Below are 25,158 nucleotides of genomic sequence, written 5' to 3'. Positions count from 1 at the left end.
ATAGATTGTCTTGTCTTAATCATTTTTCTTATGGAAGTATCCACCAACGGCATCATGGAGTTTGATGGCCACATTTTTTTAAAACAAAATTATGGATTAAAGCGCACCGCTCTTTAGAGAGACTATTCATTTTGAGTGTATATTGAAGGAGGGAACACTTGTCTTTATCATAATCCGTTTCGAAACCAATCTTTAATATTACCCTATATAATTTTTGCGATGTAGCTCATGAAATGCAGAGTTACAACTTCATCTAGGATGTTCCTACGCTGCATAAAAGCAGTATGTGTGGGACAAAGACCATGGTCAACCACGGAATTAAGCCTAATTGTTGCCGTATTTATGAATATCTTAAAGCTGACATAAAGAAGACAATGCATGCCTATATTGTTAGATCTTTTCTGCTTTATTAAGCTTTCACAAGAAGATTATCTCATTAAAATTTAGGTGAAATAGGTCTAACTATCCGGTGTGTAGAACGCTAAAAAGTTCTAACGGGTTCTTCATGAGCTCCCAGAAATTCTGGTAGAACTCTCCTGGGAAAATCCTCCATGGTGTAGCCATCCAACTGTATCCACGAGTACAACAACAACATCAAAGTCTTTCTCACGTGCAATTTGGAGCAGGCTAGATATGAAACCTAACAGAAATAAAAGGAAGCCAAAACAAGAACGAGAAGGAACTGTATCCATGAATACTTGGTCCAATTTTGATATTTTGACTGGCTATTGACATTATCATGGAGAGACTAGCTATATGTTCTCGATAGTAATATATCCGTTTTGCCGGAAAAAAAAGAAAAAAAAAACATTCTCCCCGCCTTCCACAGCAAATTTGGACGAATAGAAGTGTACCTTGCAATGCTCTATCAGATACACTATCATGAGAGCAATGCTACATCTACGGACGGAACCTACAAAAAAATATTACGGACAACCACCTCCAGGCACACCAGGTCAGTACGTGCTCCACAATTGTTGCCACCACGTCAGCCACCACGTCAGCCCGTAAGCCCATTCCGTAGGATAATTTCCGTAGGTCTAGGATTATTGCTATCATGATTGATGCGTGATGGGGATATGCCCATAGGGGGTGGGTCGCCAGTCCCAGTCGCCATGAAGATAGAGGCTTGGGTGGATCGCCAGTCGCCTAAGCGACTGGGCCCTAAGGCGACTGGGCCGTGATCCCAAGGAGGAGGTCCACACGGCTGGACAAGAAGATTACTTGCGAGAGGGATAGCGGATCCCGGGTTAGTAGCAACTGATATGATTCGGAGTTATCTCCATGTAACCCTAGGCCGGGGGTGCTTATATAAACCCCCGAGCTTAGGCCCTAGAGGACACCTTACTCGAGATCCAATCTCCCCCTGTAAGCTCTCGGCGTAGCCGCCGACTGAGCCCCCCCATTGTAATTCTCCACTGAGCAATAGAGATCTAGCAGGACGTAGGCCTTTTACTCTCCGGAGGGGCTGAACCTGGGTAAAACCCTTGCGTCTCTTGCACCTCGACCCGTAGATGGCAATGTTCCCTTCCCCTCGCATCAATGAAGTGCTACCCCCTGTAGCATCTGCCGTGGTTACATCCACGACAGTGGCGCCCACCGTGGGGCATGGGACATCAAGCCTTCGAGCTACGGCGAGGCCCTACTCGCCAGTTCGGCGGCCGGTTGCTTCCGGCAGGATGATCGCCACCGGCAATTTCTTCCACATCCAGCCAAGCACCTACCGGCCCGCCTCGTCACCTCTCACACACGCCTGGATGGTGCCGATCGGCTCCATCAACCTCTTCGTTGGGCTCGCCGGCGTCAGCGATCCCTCTGAGCCTCGCCCCAGTCGCTCACACGACCCCTTCGCGCCCGGGCAGCTCCTCACCGCTACTCGCCCGGTCACCGGCGAGGTATACGCGGAGGCTGAGGCGACCCTGGGAGACGATGCCGAGTCGGCGGTCGTGGCACCGACCGCTAACTCCACCGTTGCCTCGGCAGCCACCGACTCCGCCGACACCGCTCCAGTCGCCGATTCCGCCGACACCATCCCGGCCATCAAATCCATCATCGCTGCGATCGACGCCGACTTCACCGACATCATCGCTACAACGTCGGTTGCGGGATCCACCGCTGCGTCCCCGACTGCCCGCTCCATCGCCACAGCATCGACCAAGGACTCTATCTCCCTGGTCTCCCACCCGAGCGACTTCGAAGGTGGCTTCGAGGACGACTCCATCCTCTCCCTCTTCGGCAGCGATTACGACTCGGACTCTGTCGAGGCCCCGCGTTACCGCTACCCGACCGCAGTCTTCATGGCAGGGGGTGAAGGAGAGATCGACGCCTTCACCACTCCCCTCCCCGCAACCGCCACCGCGACCGAGATCGAGGCGCACCGGGCGGCCCTCGAGGAGCAGAGGAAAATGGAGCTCGCCGAAAGGCAGAAATTCCGCCTCGAGCAAGATGAAGTAAGGGCCGTGTCCCACTATCGTCAGCAGCGAAACCGCCGGCGCATGGAGCGCGCCCGCGCGAGCGACTTTCCCAGCGCACGCCTTAACTTCGACGACCCAGACGGAGAAATCCGGGTCGCCCGAGTCCAAAACCCTGACATCCCGGAAGGAAGTCGGGCTGCTGCAGATAGAACAGCGCGCGGAGCACCACCGCCACCCCCACCACCACCACCCGAAGTTCCTCGGGCAGAGGTCGACGCCAACGGCCTACCACTGCACTCGTCTCCAGCCGACAACGTGGCAGCTGCGCAGGCCGTCCTCGCAAGAATCCCGAAACGGAGACGGCGCGATCCTCGTCCACCACGCCACGGCTTTGGAAGCCAAGGCATTGGAGCAGCAGCACGCCGCAGCCGACTCGCAGGGGCGACTCTATTCGCGCACATCCGCCGCCGCGCGGCGTCGTCGACGCGGCAAACCGCGCAATCGTCAACGCCAACAACGGCCCGCCGCGGCACGCGCGCGGCCCACTCGTCTAACAACCGAGTCGAGCCGCGCCCGCGCGGGTGATGGTCGCCGCTAACGGGCAGCCAGTCGACGCCCGAACCCACATCGTCAACGACCAAGAATGGCGGGCGCGCAATCGATTGAACGACCGCCACGCCGATGAAGCCCGCGCCGAGCGCGTTCACCCGAATCGGCCCCGCTTGCTTCGGGCCGATGATTAGAGGCGAGCCGTACCTGTGGGGTTCAAAGGACCCCGCGACATCGAGAAGTACGATACAAGCATTGACCCCACTGTCTGGATCGACTCGTACGCCATGGCAATGGGGATCCAGGGCCACTCCGAGTTACTCGCAGCGCGATACCTGCCCCTCATGATGGACGGCGTCCATCGCCATTGGTTCAACACCCTCACCGTCAACAGCATCGACTCCTGGGAAGAAGCCCGCGCCGCGTTCATCCAGCACTTCGCCAGCGCATACACCCGTGCCACAACCATAGAAGACCTAGATCGCTGCGTCCAAGGCCCGCGCGAGTCGACCCGCCGGTGGGTGCAGCGGCGGCAGGACATGTGGACGACCTCCAGCGGCATCAGCACGGACACGGCAATCATCGCTTCCGACGCTGCTGCCGGTGCGAACCACTAAGCGCCAAGCTCCGTCGCGTCGGCAGGGACAATATCTCAATCTCCGAGCTCTTCGACATCGCCACCCGCTACGCCGATGAAGACCCTACGGTCGACTCGGACGACGAGTACGGTCAACGACGCAATCGCCGCCCTGCGCACACGGAGCCTCGGCGTGGCGACTACCGTTTCGCCGGCCGGTCCAACAACGGCAAGCGCCGCGGAGAGGGAGGACACAACGAGCTAGTTGCTACCACCGATTACGAGCAGCGCGAGCCAAAATCGTTTCGGCGCGACACTCGTCCACCTCGGGAGGATCGGCCTCAGCCCAAGCGCTTCGACGCCCGCAGCCTCCTAGACGCACCATGCATCTATCACAGCAAGGAGGGCAAGCCCGCCAACCACACGACGGGAAATTGCTACTCACAGGCAGATAGAAAGAGCTCGCCGCGCCAAGGAAAACGACGGCGGCAACCAGCACAAGGAGCGCGCCAAGGACCAAGACCAGCACAAGGGAGAGGGCTTCGGTCGCAGCGCCGGCTCGCTCCACACCTTCACCGGGGTCGGCGACAGGCGGGACAGGAAGGTCCTCGCAAGGGCAGTGGCGGTACACGCAGTCATACTTTCCGACGTACCGGTGGCTCAACCGGTCCGAGCAAAGCATTACACCTGGAGCCGCGAAGATCACGCCCCCGCATCGAGTACCCCGGGCGAGTGGCGCTAGTCGTCAGGCCCAAGGTCGCCGACTACGGCTACCAAAACCACGATGGACGGGGGAAGCTCCATCAACATCATGTACTACGACACCTTCCAGCGGCTTGGCCTGCCGGGCTCACGCCTTGAGAACACCAAGGTCACGTTCCACGGCATCGTCCCCGGGCGGAAGGCCTTCCCGATCGGCAAGGTGACGCTGCCAGTCACCTTCGGCACACCCGTGAACTACCGTACCGAGCGGATAACGTTCGAGGTGGTGAACTTCAAAAGCTCTTACCATTGCGTACTCGGCCGACAAGCGTTCGCCCGCTTCATGGCGACCCCACACTACGCGTACAACATGATGAAGATGCCAGGGCCTCGAGGCGTCATCACCGTCCATGGCGACCCGGAGATGGCATTGGAATGTGAGGACGACAGCGCCAAGCTCGCCGACGCCGTCATCGCCGACGAACAAGACAACTCCGCCGAGCTCGCCACGTACCCGCCGACCGCAACGACCCCGCCATCCTGGAGAAGCCAACCGAGCTCGACTCGTCCGCAGCAACCTTCAAGGCCGCAGCAGGCACCCGCCAAGTAGATCTTGTAGAAAACGATCCAAGTAGGCAAGTTACCATTGGGACGGGCCTGTCCGCCCAATAGGAAAGCGCTCATCAAGTTCCTCCGTGAGAATCGAGATATCTTTGCATGGAAACCATACGACATGCCAGGTGTCCCGAGAGAACTTGCTGAGCACAAATTACATGTCGATCCCACCGCGCGACCCGTTAGGCAGGCAATGCGCCTGTGGGAGAAGAACGACGACGCGCAATCGCCGAAGAAGTAAACCGGCTGCTCGCTGCCGGCTTCATCATAGAAATCAAGCACCGAAATGGCTGGCAAACCCAGTCCTAGTGCTAAAAAAGAAGAACAAGACGTGGCGAATGTGTATCGATTACACAAGCCTCAACAGCGCGTGCCCCAAGGACCCATTCGTCCTACCGCGAATCGACCAGATTATCGACGCGGTCGCCGGGTCAGTCGCTATGCTTCCTTGATGCATACTCCGGGTACAATCAAATAAAGATGGCCAAGGAAGACCAAGAGAAGACTGCATTCATCACACCCCTAGGCGCCTACGCTACACGTCCATGACCTTCGGCCTCAAGAACGCCGGAGCAACGTACCAGCGGTGCATGAACAGCTGCTTAGAAAGCCGGATCGGCCGCAACGTGCATGTCTACATCGACGATGTGGTGGTCAAATCGACTCGACAGACCGACCTCGTCGGCGACCTCGCCGAAACATTCGCCAACTTACGGCGGTACAAGATCAAGCTCAACCCTTTGAAGTGCACCTTCGGGGTTCCATCGGGACAGCTGCTAGGCTACGTCGTCTCCAAGCGAGGCATCGAACCTAACCCGGAGAAGACATCGGCGGTCATGCGCACCAAGCAGCCAGCATGCCTAGTCGACGCGCAAAAACTCGCCGGTCGAGTCGCCGCCCTCGCCGCTTCATACCCCGGCTCGGAGACAAGGCCATGCCACTATACCGCTTGCTCAAGAAGTCGGAATCATTCCGGTGGACAGACGAGGCGCAGCGGGCCCTAGAGGAACTCAAAGACGCCCTCTCGAATGCCCCTATACTCCCGGCCCCGCTCCCAAAAGAAACCATGCTCCTATACGTCGCCGCGTCGAACCGCGCTTATAAGTGCAGTCATGGTCGTCGAACGGAAGGAGGAAGGAAGGGAGCAAGCGGTACAACGCCCGGTCTACTACATCAGCGAAGCCTTAATCGAATCCAAGCAACGGTATCCACACTACCGAGAAGCTGGTGTACGCCGTCCTCGGGGCCCAGCCGGCGACCGGCCCCTTACTTCCACGAGCACCCCATCAAGGTAGTCGCCTCAACACCACTCGCCGACATCATCCGCAACCGCGACGCAATCGGTCGGATCGCCAAGTGGGCAGTCGAGCTCAAGGCGTCCACAACATCACCTACGAGTCACGCCACGCCATCAAATCTCAAGCACTCGCCGACTTCCTCGCAGAATGGGAAGAGGCCCAGCAGCCAAGCTCCCCCGCGGACCTCAAACATTGGACGTTGCACTTCGACGGTTCTAAAAACCTCGAAGGAGCAGGCGCGGGAGTCGTCCTCACATCACCAAAGGGCGACACAGTGAAGTACGTCCTGCAACTCAGATTCGAGCCATGCACCAACAACATGGCCGAGTACGAGGCGCTCCTGCACGGCATGCGAGTCGCAAAAGAGATGGGCGCAACACGGCTGCGCTGCCTCGGCGATTCCGACCTAGTCGCCAGCCAAACTTCCGGCACCTGCGACGCCACAGACGCCAACATGATCGCATACAAACGCGCGTCGACCAAGCCGGCGCTAGCTTCGCCGGTCACGTCGTCGAGTGGGTTGACAGGCGCAAGAACGAAGAAGCCGACGCGCTAGCCAGAATCGGGTCCAAGCGACTTCAACCTCCTCCGGGCGTCGTCCTGGACATCCTCAGCCACCCCTCGGTGCGCGCACCGCGCGAGCTGGACATTGCCGAGCCACCTGCTCCCGACTCCGCCTTAGTCGCACTCGCCGTCGACAGCACCGATTGGACCGAGCCATACATAAGCTACCTCGAGAGCCAGGCACTGCCGATGGATGAAACCAAAGCACGCGCCATCGTGCGCAGATGCAAGTCCTTCACCATCATCAACAATGAGCTATACAAGCGCAGTGTCTCGGGAGTGTTCCAACGATGCGTCACCACGGCGGAAGGGCGCAACATTCTGCGCGACATCCACGCAGGGACTGCGGCCACCACGCAGCGCGCGGTCAATCGTCGCCAAGGCCTTTCGTCCACGGCTTCTACTGGCCAACAGCCCACGAAGACGCAATCGCCCTCGTCCGTTCATGCGCCGGGTGCCAAAAGCATGCAAGCGCCGCACATGCCAGGATCGGCATTGAAGACCACCCCCTCACCTGGCCCTTCGCCGTATGGGGCATGGACATGGTGGGAAAATTCAAAACGGCCCCCGGCGGATATACTCACCTCCTGGTAGCGGTGGACAAGTTCACCAAATGGGTAGAAGCAAAGCCCATAAAGAAGTGCGACGGGAAGACGGCCACAAAGTTCCTACGCGAGCTCATCTATCGGTACGGCTACCCTCACAGTATCATAACCGACAACGGCACCAACTTCGCCAAAGGGGAGATGGCTGACTTTGCGAAGAAAAGGGCATCCGACTCGATCTCGCCTCAGTCGCCCACCCCGAGTCGAACGGCCAAGCAGAAAGGGCAAACCAGAGCATCCGACACGGACTCAAACCACGCCTGGTCGTGCCCCTAGAGCGCGCAGCCGGCTGCTGGGCAGAGGAGCTCTCTTCGCACTATGGGGCATCCGCACAACGCCTAACAGGTCAACCGGCTTCACGCCTTTCTTCCTGGTATATGGCGCCGGCCGTCATGCCCACGGACATCGCCTACGACTCACCTCGGGTCGCCAATTACGCCGAAGAAGACAACGAGCGAGCTCGCCAAGATGACATCGATCTCCTCGACGAGGCCGAGACCTCGCACTCTCCGTAACCGCCATTTACCAAGCGGGACCTCCGTCGCTACCACAGTCGCCGCGTTCGGAGTCGCTCCTTCCAAGTCGGCGATCTGGTACTCCGGCTAATCCAGGACAAGAAAGGGATGCACAAGCTGTCCCCGCCACAGGAAGGACCATTCGCCGTCAGCCGCGTACTCGGCAACGACTCCTACTACCTCATCGACGTCCGCAAGGACGACAAAGGCGAGCCGCTCACTAAAGAGGTGGAGCGCCCTGGAACATCAACCTCCTCCGGCGGTTCTATACCTAAGGGAAAATTGTAATCCGAAAATTCAGAGGGTAATATAAATCGCCGACCATTTTTTGATCTCAAGCTCCGACAACCTCCCCTTCACCCGCCAAATATCGACAACACTCACCCCGCTACATACCGGCTAGTCGCCGCGACAAGCGACTAGGAACCGAGAGACCTCCGGTCGCCGCCGCTGGAAGAGAGAAGTCCACGATCGGCCAAGTAGCCGGGCTAACACGGGATGGCGGCGTGACCAGGCGCAACACCGAGGCCCGGTCACCCACCATCTCTCACGCCATCGGGTGAAAACGGCGACTGGAACCCACAGCAGGGCCGCACGCTCGGCCAGCCCCACGGGCCTCGGCGACCGCCTTGTGCTACGTTATAAAGCACACCAATGCCCTCCTCTACCTTAGGTTGGCGAATTGCGTGGCTAAGTACTTCGACTAGGGACCCCGCAAAACGGACCCGCGGCTCGCCAAGGAAAATACGCCCGCAATGATCCCCTTTGGAGTCGCCTAGCGACTGGCTCACCGAGCCACGACGAGTGGCGCGCTACATCCGAACAGCGCAAACTACACCACACCACTACTCCACCCATGAGGCTGCTATTCGTACCATAATGACTACGTACTGCGACTGGGGACGCCCAGCTCGAAAAGGAAAACAGTCAAGTCGATAGCCTTCATTGGGGTCGCAAGGCGACCGACACCGAAGGCCATGGATAGTCGGAACCAACTCCAATGCATCGCCGTCTCAAATAATGCAAAAGCAACCACCGAATCACATTTAAGCAAAAGTCATCATTCTATTTACAACTAACACCCGCTCGCGGAGAAATCTAGCTACTTCTTACACAGTACTCAGGAAACTACGAGGACGACCCCGGAGCCCCTCTCACGACGGGCTCGACGCCGTCATCGCCGTGACGAAATTTCGGCGTGTACACCACGACCGGATATGTAGACAGCGAGCCGGCGGCAGCAGCATGGAAGAGGCGCTCCGCGGGGTAGTCCACCGGGCCCGGCTCCTTCTCCGCGTCACCAGGAGCCGCTTGGCTGGGGATATGAGTCTCCAAGTCCGCGGTCGCCAGTACTCGGTCGGCGAAGGGGCGCACCGCATCCATCAGCCGCAGCACTTCGGCAACATCGAACTCCCCAGTCTCCGAGGGGAAGCCAGCGGTGACCTCCTCCACGTCGAACCCTTCAGAATAATGCGCCAGCACCATGCTCAGAGCCATGGTAATGCCAACGCGGCAGGAAGAGCGACGAAGCCAGTCAACAACAGCCGGAATGTTGGACACGGCCTTGAAGACGGATGGCGTGTCCCGCGGAATCACCTCCCGCGGGCTCGGTGCGGAGCGCGGCAAGTATCTCCCCGCGCAGGCGATGATACGCGCGGTCGCGGTCGACAGGCATTCCCGTGGAGTCGCCGTCTCCACGAAGTCGCACGTACCTGCAGTCAACAACACAAGGAAAAGGGAAAAATGAGAACTTCCCCTTCAACGCCGACTCGCCACGCTCGGGGACTGGCCCCCGAGGCCGACTCGCCACGCTCGGGGACTGGCCCCCGAGGCCGACTCGCCACGCTCGGGGACTGGCCCCCGAGACCGACTCGCCACGCTCGGGACTGGCCCCCGAGGCCAACTCGCCACGCTCGGGGACTGACCCCCGAGGCCGACTCGCCGTGTTCAGATACTCAAACCCCGGCAAATAAACCAAGACCTCCGACAACAAGAACTTACCAGGAATCTGCCGCGACATCTCCCTGACGAAAGCCTCGAAGTTGGTCTTCTCGGCCTGCACCGCCAGGACGATGCCCTCGGACGCCTCCTTCTCCGCAGCAAGTTCTTTGGCGTGCTGCTGCTTCAAGGCCGCCACCTCCTCCCGCAGAGACGCGGCAGCCCCACGTGCAGAGTCCCGCGCATCAGTCGCGGCCTCCGGCTTCACCTTGTATTCGGTGATGACGTCCTCCAGCTCCCGGCCCTTACGCTCCAGGACCTTCGTCAATTCCGCCACCTCCGCTTTCGCCCTTTTCCGGGCCTCTTCGGCCTGCTGCGCCCGGAACTCGGCTTCACGGTAGAAGGACTCCTTGACGAACCCTTCCCGAGCCTCGGCAAGAGCCTTTGCCTGCGCCTCTGCTACAAGAAAAGGAAACGGTGAGAACGAACGCCCGGGCCAGTGACACTGAATGAGGACGCCGCGTGGGCATGACTTATCGCCCAGGGCAATCAGCTTCCGGTTCTTCCGCGCCGCCTCCTCCACAAGCGCGGTCAGCCGCTTAATCTCCGCCTACGGAAACCAAACAAAAATGCCAAGGTCAACAAACAAAAAGCAAATAGAGACTCGACTCGCCCTTTCGGACCAAGTCGACCCTCGGGGACCGGGGGTGACTAGGCCACGTGTTCAGCGACACTTACCACATGCGCCTCGCCAAGCGCCGTGTGGAGCTCGGTGAAGGTCAATGAAGACGGCGGCGGATGACGCGACTCGGTCGCCCCGTCCGCTCGCATCACCGCCTCGCCGACGGAACCTCGCCCGTCCGCGTGTCGGTGTCATCGGGCGGGGCGCGGTCCCCGGCGGCCTTGGACCGGCGCTCTTTCGGTGGCTCCGACAGACCGCCCTCCTCGACGATGTCCTCTTCAACTTCGGGTGCCTTACGCCCCTCGGTCGATCCAATGTCGGTCGACTCCTCCTCCACCACGCGGAGCAACGTCCGGACCCGTCGCCGCACTCGCCATGCCCCCGCGAGCCATGCTGGGTAGAGGAAAAACGTTGGCGGTGGGCTCGACGTGGCTAGTGCTCTCCTTCTCCGCTTGACTCCCGGCGGCGGGCTCTTCTGGAGCCGACCCCGCACCCCCAAGGTCGGACGGCGCCGCCTTCCTCTCCGCGGCTTTCTTCTTTGCCTCGGCCGCCCTCGTGGCCGCCACCCCGGCCGCGGGCGGCTTCGCCAAGGTCTTCTTCTTGGACCTACGAGAGGCGAGGTGAGTCGACACTCGGTCCGATCGCAGGAAGGATAAATTCGACAAGAAATACTTACTTCACCGTGGGAATCGCTACGCCCGGACCGGCCCGAGCCCCCGCATCAATCGCGTCCTGCAAGGGGCGCTGAAGCCTCACGGAGCCTTCCAGAGAGTGGGCGCGCCGCTTCGATAGCGGCTCGGCCCCTTCCTTGGAGGGCTCCGCCTTGTCCTCCGGACGGGAGGTCGCCTCCTCTTCAGCCGCGCCCTGGGACGAGGACTCGGCACCCCTCTTCGACCCGCGCGGGAGTCCGATGAAGTCCCGCGCCTCCGAGTCCGACTCGGTGCGCTCCTCCTCCTCGTCGACCTCTTCCTCCTCGCCTTCGGTCATCTCCGGTGGTTCCTTTCCGGCGAGAGGAGGGAGGTGGTCCGCGATCTTCCGCCAACGCTGCAATCGAATCAAAGGAACAAGTCAGAAAGGAAGAAGCGCGGCTAAGCCGTGCGAAGTCGCCATGCGAAGCATTACCAGAGGCGCATGGGTGTCTACGGGGTAGCGCTGCAAGCCGTCCTCGAAGGAAGTAAAGGTGGCGGTGGTGATCTTAGCGAGCGCCTTCCGGTACTCGCCCTCGTCCCACTCGGTCGCCGTCGACCGGGTGCGGTCGTTCTGTCCCAGTACTCCCACATGGGGTGAGCTCGGCACCGCAGGGGGATCAGCCGCCGGCCAAGCCAACAGTTGTACATGTCGACCGCCGTCAGGCCGTCATCTTTTAGCGCCTGGATCGCTTGGCGCATATCCTTCACCACCTTCTCCTGCTCGCGCGGCAGCGACCGGACATTGAGGCGCCGCGGACGCTCGGCTCGGGACTGTATTGGGGAATGCATACCTCGCCCGGGGAGTGTACTCCTTGGCGTAGAACCAGAAACGACGCCACAGCGGATCGCGCCTTCTTGGGGAGCGCCATGTCGATGAAGCTTTCCCCGGACTTCACGGAAGGTGATCCCCTGCTCGGGATGAGTGCTTCGCTGTTCTTGCTGGCCGAGTCGCCCGCCCGTGGAAGATGGACACCCACAGCGGGAAGTAGGGCGGACAGCCCAAGTAGCATTCGCACAGCGCCACGAACAGAGAAATCTGCCGGACGCCGTGCGGCTCCGAGGTCGGAAACCTTGATGCTGTAGAAGGCCAGCAAGCTGCCGGAGGAAATCGGAGGTGGGGAGAGCGAACCCGCGATCGAGGAAGCTCATGAAGATCACGAACTCCCCGGCCGTGGGAGGGGCTCCGTCTCGTTCGCCGGCGGAACCCGCCATCGCTCCTGGTTGAACTCCGGGATGACTCCGGAGGCGACGTACGGGAGGAGAGACTCCCGCGTGACCTTCGACTTGCCCCACCCCTTCGCCGCCATGGATGCGTGTGGAGTGTGGAATGAAGATGAGATGAAGAGAAGATGGGGGATGAACGCGGAGGAGTGTTGAACCCTAATCCTAGGGGCGACCCTTTATACCGCCCGCACTCGCTCAGATTGAGGATGAGATCTGTTCGTTGAATTGTCCCGGAATCGCCGCCCCGCAATCAACGGTCGAGATCTGCGCCGTCACCGGCTGAATAGCCGTTAATCTAGCCGTTAGCGGTCACGTCGAGCCCAACGGTCAACAACATGCGGAACGGTGTGCGCCTCGGTCAACGTGAAATCTAGCCGTTGGCCTCTCCACGTGTCTCTATGGTGACTACGCGTCGACCGGCAAACGGCGATCGGCTAGAGCCGATCGTCACACGCCGATCGATCGATCAAGTTATGGCGACTGAGACTGCCACCGCACCCGCGACTTTATCTTTGGAAGCCCGGCGGCGACTCATCTTGATCCATCACCGCGCCTCTCCAAGACTTGTTCCAGATCCGCGCTTCATCACCACCGCGCTTGGGGACTACTGATGGGGATATGCCCATAGGGGGTGGGTCGCCAGTCCCAGTCGCCATGAAGATAGAGGCTTGGGTGGATCGCCGATCCGCCTAAGCGGCCCAGGGCCCCTAAGGCGGCCAGGCCGTGATCCCAAGGAGGAGGTCCACACGGCTGGACAAGAAGATTACTTGCGAGAGGGATAGCGGATCCCGGGTTAGTAGCAAGCGATATGATTCGGAGTTATCTCCATGTAACCCTAGGCCGGGGTGCTTATATAAACCCCGAGCTTAGGCCCTAGAGGACACCTTACTCGAGATCCAATCTCCCCACTGTAAGCTCTCGGCGTAGCCGCCGATCGAGCCCCCCCATTGTAATTCTCCACCGAGCAATAGAGATCTAGCGGGACGTAGGCCTTTACTCTCAGGAGGTGAACACAGGTAAAACCCTTGCGTCTCTTGCACCTCGACCCGTAGATGGCAATGTTCCCTTCCCCTCGCATCAATGAAGTGCTACCCCCTGTAGCATCTGCCGTGGTTACATCCACGACAATGCGTGCGCACAATTTCCATCAGCGACATGACCTGCAACCATTATATATGTTTTCAGTTGCCCGCATGCATGGGACTATGGCTCGGTGATGTGCCGTGTTGCAGCTTGATGAGGTTGTAGTACATCCCGGCACGGCCGGCGGCGATGAGGTCGTGGTGCGTCCCCCTCTCGGCCACCCTCCCGTCCTTGACGACGGCGATCATGTCGGACTTTTGTATCGTGGAGAGCCTGTGCGCGACGACGACGCAGGTCCTGGTCCCCTGTAGCATCCTGTCGACGGCGTCCTGCACCAGCCTCTCGGACACGGTGTCCAGCGCGCTGGTGGCCTCGTCCAGCAGCAGGATCCTGGCGTTCTTGAGCACCGCCCTGGCCAGCGCGATCCGCTGCCTCTGCCCGCCCGACAGCTGCGTCCCTCGCTCCCCGATCTGCGTGTCGTACCCGCTCTCCATCGCGCTGCAGTAATCGATCATCAGTTCCATGATCAGCATCGGTTCGATGTGCAGATCGACATGGCTATATCGATGATTGTATGTACCTGATGAACTCGTGGGCGTTGGCGAGCATGGCGGCGCTGGTCACCTCCTCCTCGGTGGCGTGCTCGTCGCCGTACATGATGTTGTCGCGTACCGTGCCGGAGAAGAGCGTGGGCTCCTGGCTGACCAGCGCGACCTGCGACCGGAGGTGCGTCAGGCTGTAGCTTCGGATGTCCCTGCCGTCGATCAGAACAGAGCCTTTGTGCACGTCGTAGAACCGCTCGATGAGCCCGATCACCGTGGACTTGCCTGATCCGCTCGGCCCGACCAGCGCCACTGTCTTTCCTGCGGCGATCTCGAGGCTGAGCCCGGCCAGCACCGTCACCTGGGGCCTCGTCGGGTAGCTGAAGTGCACGTCCCTGAACTCGATGGCACCCTTGATCTTCTTCCGCTTCTTCTCACTGTCGCCGTCCGACTCACTGGCATCGTGATCGGTAGCCCTGGCGGATCTGATCGCCGGTTCACGGTCCAGCGTATCGAGGATGGACCGTACGGCGTCGCCGCCTTGCGCCAGGTCCGACGTCAAGGACCCGGCGTCGGCGATGACCCTTCCCATGGTCATGAGCATGAAGAATACTTGGAACAAGGGCGTGGTAGTGATGAGCCCGTCGGCCATGAGCCTGCCTCCGTACCATAGCCCAAGCGCCATGCTCCCGGTGCTACTGAACTGGCACAGGCACAGGATGAAGCCCGAGTACCAGGACTGCGTCATGGTGTCCTTCCTCGGGCCGACCTGCGCGGCCTCGTACAGCTCCAGCATCCGCCGCTGCGACGAGAATGCGGTGACCGTCCGGTGGTTCACCACGGCCTCGCTGGCGAGCTGGCTCCCCTGCACCTGCGCCTTCTTGGCCTTCTTGGCTCCTGCCGTCATGAGCACCTTCTTGAAGTAGAAGCCGGCGATGACCAGTGGCTGCATGGCTATCATCACCAGCGAGAGCCGCCACGACAGGGAGAATGCCAGTGCGTATCCAAGAGTCGCCGTAGCGGCCGCCTGCACCAGCAAGCAAATGCGGTCCCCGACGAGGGACCGGACCTTGGTCGCCTGCGATGCCAGCCGCGCGCAGATGGCCGCGCTCGAGTTGTCGTCCTCGTCGAACCACCCGACCTCGAAGTAGAGGATCTTGCCGAGCATCTGGTCCCTGACGCGCTCCGTCAGGCGCTCGCCCATGATAGCGAAGTTGTAGTGCTGCATGATGTTGGCCGTGATGCAGACGATGGAGATCGCGAGGAAGACTAGGGAAAACAGCCTGGTCTTCTCGCGGAGGAGCGCGTTGTCACCGACGAAGTACACCGCCGGTAGCGAACCGAGGCTGTAGGAGTAGAGCGGCAGCACGCCACCGTATATGATCGCGCCGGCGCACCCGAGCAGCGCCTGCTTCCACTCCGGACGGTTCATCTTGAGCAGGCGGAGCTGCGACGGCTTGCGCGGTCGTGCCACTGCGCCGGAGGAGGCTGCCGCAGGGTCTCCGCCTTCCACGGGGACGGACTCGAACGACCAGAACGACGGCACCGGGCTAGGGCGGCGTTCGCTGGCCGGCGACATGATCTCCACGCTGTGGAACGGCGTCAGATTGATCTCCTCATTTTCTACCACGCCCTGTTGGTGGCCCTCCTCCTGTCTCGCCACGGACGAGTTCTGCAGGCGCACCATTTTCGCGTAGATGCCACCTTCGCCGCTGTCCATGCCGACTAGCTCGTCATGCGAGCCAAACTCCACGACGCGGCCACCGTCGAGCACGGCGATCGTGTCGGCCTTGCGGAGCGTGGAGAGGCGGTGCGCCACGATGACGGTGGTCCGGCCAACGGACGCCCGGTCCAGCGCATCCTGCACCGTCCGCTCCGACTCGGAATCCAGCGCGCTTGTCGCCTCGTCCAGGAGCAGGATCTTGGGGTCCCGGATGAGCGCCCGGGCAATGGCGATCCTCTGCTTCTGCCCTCCCGACATCTGGGTGCCGAACTGCCCCACATGCGTTTCGTATCCTTGGGGCAGTTTGGTGATGAAGTCGTGAGCATTGGCCATCTTCGCGGCGGCAACGATCTGCTTCATCGAAGCCGCCTCATTGCCGAAGAGGATGTTCTCCTTGATGGTGGTGGCGAACAGTACGGGCTCCTGGCTGACGAGCCCGATCTGGCTCCTGAGCCACTCCACGTTGAGTGTGCCGATGTCGTGGCCGTCCAGCGATATCTCGCCTCCGTCCGCGCTGTAGAACCGCTGCAGCAGCGCGATGAGGGTGGACTTTCCCGACCCACTGCCGCCGACGAGGCCGACGGTGGCGCCTTCAGTGATGGCCAGGTTCACGCCATTGAGCACGCGCGTGTCCGGCCTGGACGGGTACGAGAAGTGCACGTCTTTGAACACGATCCGCCCCCTAACACTCTTCATAGTGGCGCCCTCCTTGCCGGCCTCCTGTAGAGGCGGCAGCTTCTCGATCATCCCCCGCATCCGGGCCGCCGCAGCCGTGGCGTCGACGAAGTAGCGTAGGTTCGGCAGCGCCGTCGCGATTGACATTCCGGCCATTATGATGCAGATGACGGCGACGAAGAGGTGGCCGCCCTGAGCGTGCTGGTGGATGATGAGAAGGCTGCTGACCCAGGACATGAAGGACCAGACGGCGTAGATGACGCCCATGCTCCCGATGAGGGCGCCCTTGATGAGGCCCTGCCTGATGCCCAGCGCCGTGCTCCGCGCCAGCGCGTGCCTGAACCGCTCCATCGTCTGCCGCTCCCCGTTGTAGGATGCCAGCGTCCGGATGGACGACACGGCCTGCTCGGCGATGCCGCCCGCGGCCTCGTACGCGGCGTGCGCCTCCCCGGCCGTGGCGCCCAAACGCTTGCCGAGGAGCACGCTGGGCACGATAAAGAGGAGCGTGAGGGGGAGCCCCGCCAGCGCCAGGCGCCACGAGAAGAAGAAGCACACCGCCAGCGAGCCGAAGAAGAGCGTCATGTTGGCCAGAACCATGGGCAGCTGAAATAAACAGGGGCACGTTGAGAATCATGGGCAACGTTGCGCGGCTGAGCGTGCAGATCGCTAGAGGTGACCTTCTCGCCGATGAAGTCCTGGATGGTGTCGGCGTCGTCGGAGATGGTGGAGATGACACGGAAGGTGGTGGGCTGCGACGAGGGCGCGGCGTCGAAGAACTCCACTTCCTGCCGCAGGACGGCCTCCAGGTACAGCCGCCGCATCGTCGACGCCTGTCGCTCTGCCGTTCTCGTCCAACACATCCCCTCTACGTACAGAGATGACAACATTTTCGCCATTATTTCCCCATAAGAGGAAAACTCCATCAACTATTACTACTGAAGCGGATTGTTCTACATACGTGCTTACCTAGAAAAGAGCAGCTGCCCACTGCAATGGCCACGTACAGCAGCCGAAGCGCGAACTGAAAGACCAGCACAAGAAGTGCAAGAGTAAGCTCTCCACGCGATCTCGTGGCAGGGAAAGAGCTGCTCAGTACTATGTTCTTACCTTGTCGACGGTGCTTGTGCTGAAGTCGGTGCCGGCGCCGCCATAGCTGTTGACGATGTCGCCGAGCACGAGCATCGTGAGCGGCTGCATCATGCCGTCGACGAAGCTCCCCAGCACGCCCAGCACCATGAGGCACATGTCGTGCGCGTCCGCGTACCGGACGATCTCCAGGAACGACGCCTTCCCTGCCTGCTTGTCCCCCATCGACGGATCAATCCCAATCGAATTACTAACCTCGGACAGATTTTCACAGAGGCTGCTCCGGGAGAGGAGACGGGAAGACTAGTTGCTCGCGATCGATGATAATCTATGAGAGCAAGCATTACTCTCCAATGATGAGATGGAAACCAAGCTACTTATCAACTGGCTGCCAGCGGACGTAGTATGAAACTAAAATATACTGAATCGAGCAGTGACGCCCTTCTGAACACACTGGCACTGGCATAGGCTTTTGCATTGTATTGATAACAGCCTAATGTTACATTTGAAGAGGATTAGTACGAAATCATTGATGTCATTTCGGCACCAATGACCGTGCTGGATCCATCCCCGTGCAACTGGCCTCCAGTTAGACGGCACAGCTACCTATAATCTGTGTTTCTTGTCAGGTAGCCCAGTTGATGCAGGTTTAAGCAGCGAGGAATCTGCTGACCGACGGCTTGGAGTTGGACATTTGGTGGTGCGTCAGCCTCTTGTCCGGCCAATCGGCTCAGTGGAAGACCAGTTCAGTTCGCCTTGGTTATTCGGACAATTGTGTGCTTTCCAGTTCAGACGAGTGACTGATTCCACCTGTCTTCTGTTGGTGTCTGCTTCCCAGGTGGAGGTCAGCTCAGAGAAAGACAACCTCTGCATGATTGAGTTGGAACATGTCTTTCCGTCTAAGTTTAAAGATTTAGTACATGAATCTATTGTATACTCATTCATCAAAGCTATCATATCATCTGCCGGCCTTAGTCCTTTTCATTGTATCTGTCGCACAAAGACAAATGATGTGTACCAACGATCCCAGCGAATAGGAAAACAGGAAATGGCATCATCGACCTCAGGGCTCAAATGCCAGTTTCGACCCCATTTATTCTCTTGCATGCTATCATATTCCTTGGCAATCTTTCATTTGTATGGACTTGGGATATCACCACGGAGCATTTTTTGACAACTTCATACTTCTTTACTCCTTATTATTCCCTCCATACCGGCTTATTAGGCCTCCACTCCACGTAGTTTTTCGTTGTGCATGGTACAAGTTTGTATCTGATCTCCACATTGATCCCAAGAACATGCTGTAATACACTAATTCTCCTATCATGCTTTGCATTTTCTCTGCCCTTCATAGGTGATCTGGGTGACTGAATCCGACTTCCGCTATAGCCACCTCTGAGAATTTCACATTTAGTGTGTCATAATCAGCACAAACCTATGAGAAGACTAAAAATCAATAAAACATGGTACACGTGAATTACCTTCGATAACATGGACTGATGATAGGAGAAAACCTTTGGCTGACCTGGATTGACACTTCCCAATGGCTCTCCTCCAGATGTTTTCAAGCTTAAGCCGTATACACGCATCACAGAAATTGGAGCTTCAGTTACCTTGGAAACCCAGTCATCTGTACATAATATCGGAAATGTTGCATCATTCTGTTGGGGACCAATACAAACAATATATTTGATTGTACTTACCTGTATATCCTGTTGCTAAATGTGCATGGATGTCATTTGTTTCTGCTACTAGGTCAGATTCATTGGTGCCAAACAGCAAAAGCGCAACAGTAACCCAAATAGCATTATTTCTCACGGCCAGCGACCCCTCTCTCTCCCTCGCGTCGCCCCTCCAGGCGACCGGGGGGGAAATCCTACATCGAGCGCCGCCGCCTCCTCCCCTCAACCTCCCTCCCCTTCTCGTCGCCCCTGGAGGCGGCCGCCGGCAAGGCCGTGCGGCGCCGGTGATGGGGGCGGCGGGGAGCTGCTCTCTGGCCCCCACGCGCGGCTGAAGGGAGGAAGGCGGCCGGGTGGTGGGGGATGGCCTCCGCCCGAGGACTCGGTGCTGGTCCTTGTCCCGTCTCTCCCCTCTCCGGCCCGGCCTCGCCGGCGCCTGGGAGTGGTGGTTGGTGGCCGGGCTGTGTGCCACGAATCGGGCGGATCCCATGGATGCAGGGCGGCGGCCCTGGCGCGGGGTGGGGCGTCGCCGACCTGGCGGCGGGTGGCGGCGCCGGTGCTGCGTTCTGCGCTCTTCGGCCGTGTGGACGGCGAAGGGCGGCGGGCGCAGGCCTGGTGCGGAGGTCGCCACATCGGGCTTCCGGCATCGAGATGCGGACACGAGCTCTCCCTTCTGTGGTGCTCCTCCCATCTCCCTGGCCCCCGGATCCTCCGGCGGTTTGGTGAGATTGGTCGGCGGTGGGATCTAAACCGGGGGAAACCCTTGGCTGTCGGTGGCGGCCACGAAGTCGATGACGCTGGCGACGGCGCCATGCTCCTTCTTGAAGGCGACATCGAGGTTGTATCCCCTCCCTCTCCTGCTCTGCTTATCTCGGGTGAAAGCCCAAAACTTCGGTTTGGACGGCGGCGGCGCTCTGGCGTCGTTCCCTCGATGGAGGCGCTGGTCGGAGATAGCGGATGTGGGTGGACGAGCTCGGCGGCGGTGGTAGGCTGCATGCGTGTACGCTCCTCTGGCAGCTTGGTCTTGTGTGTTGTGGTGTGGGCTGCGGGTGGCGGTGATGTGCGTGGGTGGCGGCGCGGCGAGGCGAGTGCTTGGAGTCCTCCTCCCCGGCAGTGACCTCCGATATCCATGCGTGCTCAGGGAGAGCGGTCTACCTCGGACAGGTCCGACGCCCCTCGATCCGGGGCGAGAAAGCAGGGAGCTTTCTGCGGAGGTAGAAGCGGATGGTGCTTGGGTGTGTGCTTGGCCTCTGGAGATTGACTACAGCGAGAGCTCTCAACGGCGGTCTTCTTCACCAGCTTCGGCGCCTCTTCAGACGGATCGCAAGGCCGGACAACGGACACGAAGCTCAAGCTGTGTTTCTTTTCATTCTTGTTTGCTTGTTGCTTTTCGTCTCCTGTTAGCTGTTCTTCAGCACCTTGTAACAACTTGCCGGCAACGGCCTTATTAATTTAAGGTTGGGCTACGGCCTTCAGTTTAATAGCATTATTTCTTGATGTCCTCAATTGCTTTTCAGTTTCTGACAGTACTTTGAGTGCATGTCTTAGTTTCCTTATACCAACTTCTGACATAGCAAGATCATCAGAAAATAGTAAGGGTAAAAGAATTGCTGGAACAAACAGGTATGTGGAACTGTGGATAGCAAACTTTCATACTTCAAAATGCACCTGTCATCAAGAAACATTAGTGATTTGACTATATAGACTTCAAAAAATGAGAACGCAAAATTTTCAGTTTTATCATTGATGCAATGAAGAGTTCTAGTGCATAATGATAACATGTGAAAATAGAAAAAAATCATTAAAGGAAAGCAAATGCGCAAGGGTCTTGCCACTGCGACGCTGCTCATCCCCTGGTTGATATGGAAGCACCGAAACGCTTGCGTCTTTGAGGGAGAAAGGCCTACAGTCCAGCGCGTGTGTGAGCAGTTTAGGGTAGAAGCGACGCTTTGGGCTAGAGCCGGTGCAGTTGGCCTTCGTGCTATCCTACCCACAGACTGGGATGTGCACTGATTTCATGTATCTGTAAGCCCCCTTGGAGGCTAACATCTGTAACTAACTTATTTGCAATGAAAAGAAACGCAATGTCATTGCGTTTTCTCGAAAAAATATTTAAAGGAAAGCATAATCTGTACACCTCCCACATAGCATGAAATATGTATATCTCAAACTCAAAGCTGCAGGTGAAATTTGAAACACAATGCATTATCCAGTATCATATATTCATATGATGTTATCAACAGTAACAACTGTTTAGCGAGCTGTCTAGGATTGCGCACAATATACAACACATAAGTACTACGACAAGTGCTGCTCCACAAGAAAACTAGAACTTTGTTTGATAGGATTGCAATACTTGGGATGAACAATCTACAACCCCTAGGAGACCTCGTAATATGTTATCTTTCTGTTTTGAGCAGTGGCTCATTTCGCCTTTCCTCCCACCTTATGTAAAAATTCCTTGCCTTCTCAACACACAATTAAAAACCCAAATAAAGTACTGAATAAGAAATATTCAAAAAATCAAATCATAAACAAATGATATGTCTAATTATTATACCACTTTGCCAACTTGATGGGTCAGCCAAGAAAAAAGGTTGGATGTGCCGTGACAAAAAACGATAGTGTGTTTTAAATAAATTAGTAAAGGTCATGTTTATTAAAAAGAAATACGAATAGGTACAAAGAAAATTATCAGAAGAAATTCAACAAAGCTACTCCATGATGCACAAATTAGCAACAGTTTGGTTCTTGATCTCTGGCGTTAACTTCCTGGCACTAATTATCCAAAGGTGAATTCAATCTAAAGAAGACCATTAGCAATCGACTTAACTGGGGATTTGTATTACGCCATCACAAAGATCAAAATGACGGGTAAAAACACAGGTGCCACTTGATTAACTCTCCTCGAAATAGGCTTTCGCCCCGCTTTATAAATAAAGCCACAACGGCCGAACCGATACAAGGTGGAGAGGAGAACCTCATACAAAGCAGATCAAAGAAAAGAAAGAAAAAACACAGAAAACCCCACACTTGCCACCGAAGACATTAAGGTGAAACCAAGTCGACTTGGGGCTCCACAACGACGCCCCCAAGAGGGTAACGACGCATTCCGCCGCCGTCGTCGAGACCGTGAGGTCTAGGGTTTTCACCCGAAGCCGTAGCGCGGGACGGATACCCACAACGACGCCCCCAAGAGGGTTACGACACCCGCAGGCATCGCCGTCGTTGGCGCCGAGGCGCTGAACTTTCGCTCGAAAGCATCCGCACACCGCGCCCGAGAACTTAGTCGCCCGCTGTCTCCAAGATGGGATCTCCAAACACGATCTGGGGGTTGCCAAAGCCGAAGCGCCGCCAACTCCAGGAACTCCCACCATCCGCTCCACACCATCCTCATGACCGAAGAGTGAGACCACCACCGCTGCCACGTTGCCCGCCGTAGAGCCATCCGCGTAGTCCGCCTTCCAGGGCCGCCGCCCCGGCATCCCCACGAACTCGAGCCCGTGACTCGGCCATCACATCGCAACGCGAATTGGACAAACTAGGAGGCACCGTTGCCAGCAGCCATCAGAGCACACGACAACCTAGGGGAGGGGATCCGCCCTCCGCCACCAGGAGGTGCCCGCCGACCGGACACAGTACCATAGCCGATTCAGCCAAGATCAGGCCCGGCCGCCTGCCAGGCCTCGATCAAGCCTCCTTAGCCGTGCCACTGTGCAGCTGCGCCCAGGCCGCCATCGCCATCCACCTGCAACACCGTGTCAATCCTAACCGTGCCACCACCGAATCGCCATGCGCTAGCCAGAGACCAAGGGCGGCGTCGCCGCGACCTCACTTCTTGCAAGACGGCCTCGGCCGAACCGCATACCGCCGCAGAGAAGCACCCCCACCGCGACGCCCAGGGACAAAACCGCACCGTTCCCGACGCCGCCATGTCGCTGGTCAAGCCCGACACTTTGTCGGAAACGTCGCGCTTGCCATTGCACTCCCGCAAGGACACCGCTTTGACCCCCCAAACGGAGGAGGAGCGGCTCGGACCGTGCCGCCGAGGACCGCCGGAGCTGAGCCCACCTGGCCCAGCCCTGGCACCAACAGTGGAGAAAGCAGGGCGGACGTCCGCCGGAGCTGGCCCCGACCGAGGACCGCCTGTCCCAGACCGAGGCCCTTCTGGCCCAGATCGGGGCCCGCCTGGCCCCAAACTGGGCCGCGTCGCCGGCAGCCGCCCCGCCACCGCCCTCCGCCGCCGCCCAAGACCACGAGCCGCACCAGCCCATCCTCCGCCGGACCGTCGCCGCCATGCCACCGCCATCGCCGCCGGACCGAGCACGAGGCGCCCGAGCCGCACCGCCGCCGACCGCTCCTGCCCGCGCAGGACCACGCGCGAGCGGGTCAGGGAGATCCCGCCGCCGCCGGCGCCACGCGGGCTTTGCCCGGCGGCCCAGGCCGGCGGCGGCGGGGGAGGAGGGAAGGAGGATGGGTGGAGGCGCGGATTAGGTTTTCGCCCCTGCCGTCGCCCGCGGGAGCGACGCGCAGGAGCCACTCGTTTTCGCCACTTGATTAACCAAGGTGGTGAGGATACGACTCTATAGCAGCTTGTTATGACAATCTGAATATATTCTTATCCTTCTGTTAAGCCGCCAATTAGCAATTGCTACACCTTATGATTCCATCAAACCAGAGCAACGAAATCACTAATCAAGAATATATGCACCCAAAGAACTTTGCAGCAGGGAAAATGTTGTCACCATACAAGAGAACAAATACTCGGCAGTGGCATTGGTTGTCAGAGATGACAGTACACTTTTAGACTGGAGCAAATGACTGTAATACCTGCGTTTTTAGTAAAATCAAGCCATAGAGAAACACCAAAGTTGTATCACTGAACGTCACTTCATCAAATATCATGCTCCCGAAAGCCCATCACCATTTATCCGAACTGTAAGCTGGCATACATATAGATCAAGCTAAAAGATTAGATTCATTATAACAAAACCAATTTAGCGTCGAATGACCAAAGATGGAGGCTATGTGGGCGGGTTGGATTCGGCGTTTCACCTTTGTCAAATGTCAGTTGTTAGCTTTGATGGAGTGCCTTGAAGCCGGAGGTGTCCACGAGGAGGCGTCGCCTTGCCTCGTTACACGCCGCGGGAGGCCGCTAGAGTGACGATTGTCGAGGAGGGGATGCAGGTTGCAGTCGGCGGCGTCAGTAGGGTCTGTGGAGGACCGGTTCGTTCCCATCTCCCCAACCAGGCCCATGAAGAGCGGAGGTGACGAGGCGGCGACGAGGGACAATGACGCTCAACAGGATAAGGGCCAGTAACGAGGGCATGGTCCGGATAACAAAGGGAGGCTACGCAAGTGCACAAGCACGTCGAGGAAGATGACCGAATCGTGCAGCACGCTGCCGCCGCCGCCGCCGCACCCGCGGAGAGATGAAGTTTTTTTCTCCGCCGGCCTGGTGAGAAACGAAACACACGAACGGACCCTCCCATATACATTGGGCGCTCCTTTACACCGACCTGCTCGGCGCGAGTTTTGTTGCCGCACACCCCTGGCCGGACATGGGCTTAGCCCATTATCGCGCAGCGCCTCCTGTTTTCTTTCACTGGTGTTTCGGTTCGCTGCTCCTGCTTGTATCGACTTTTTGTTCCGGAATATGTTCAGATTTGAAATTTTTGAACATTTTCAAAAAATGTTCAGATTTTTTTTTTGGAAATTTGAGCATTTTCCAATATGAACATATTTCAAATTTAAACAATTTTTAAAATTTCAATTTTATTTATATTTCTTAAAAAATCGTTGTAAAATATGAACATTTTTGACGTTTGAACGGTTTTCATATTTGAACGTTTCTCAAAATTGAACGATTTTCAAATTTGAATATTTCCTCAACATTTTAATTTGAACAAATTTTAAAGTAAACATTTTTTGTTTGAATTTTTTTTAAATAAAACATTTTTTAATTTGAACAAAATTCAAATTGAATTTTTTTAAGCTT

General features: G+C 57.9%; 1 protein-coding gene and 2 long non-coding RNA genes across 3 annotated transcripts; all 3 read right to left on the bottom strand.

Annotated features, from left to right (window-relative positions):
- Positions 1-13,505: 13,505 nt before the first annotated feature.
- LOC127335289 (putative multidrug resistance protein) lies at positions 13,506-18,852 on the bottom strand. The gene is made up of 5 exons (XM_051361908.2): positions 17,503-18,852; positions 17,362-17,416; positions 17,073-17,260; positions 14,036-16,998; positions 13,506-13,953 (listed from the first exon to the last, which is right to left on the bottom strand). The coding sequence occupies exons 1-5, from the start codon at positions 17,704-17,706 to the stop codon at positions 13,554-13,556; spliced, it is 3,810 nt and encodes a 1,269-aa protein (XP_051217868.1). The 5' UTR covers positions 17,707-18,852; the 3' UTR covers positions 13,506-13,553.
- A 135-nt stretch (positions 18,853-18,987) lies between these two features.
- Positions 18,988-19,290, bottom strand: LOC127335290 (uncharacterized). The gene is made up of 2 exons (XR_011751083.1): positions 19,185-19,290; positions 18,988-19,111 (listed from the first exon to the last, which is right to left on the bottom strand). It is a non-coding gene; the product is annotated as an uncharacterized lncRNA (long non-coding RNA).
- Positions 19,291-20,645: 1,355 nt separating this feature from the next.
- LOC127335288 (uncharacterized) lies at positions 20,646-24,481 on the bottom strand. Its single transcript, XR_007872693.2, has 3 exons — positions 24,216-24,481; positions 23,991-24,103; positions 20,646-20,828 (listed from the first exon to the last, which is right to left on the bottom strand). It is a non-coding gene; the product is annotated as an uncharacterized lncRNA (long non-coding RNA).
- Positions 24,482-25,158: the final 677 nt, after the last annotated feature.

The sequence above is a fragment of the Lolium perenne genome, chromosome 2 (genome assembly GCF_019359855.2).
Source record: "Lolium perenne isolate Kyuss_39 chromosome 2, Kyuss_2.0, whole genome shotgun sequence".
Classification (NCBI taxonomy): domain Eukaryota; kingdom Viridiplantae; phylum Streptophyta; class Magnoliopsida; order Poales; family Poaceae; genus Lolium; species Lolium perenne.
Note: the sequence above shows the minus strand (reverse complement) of the source record. Positions and strands in the feature narration are given on the sequence as shown.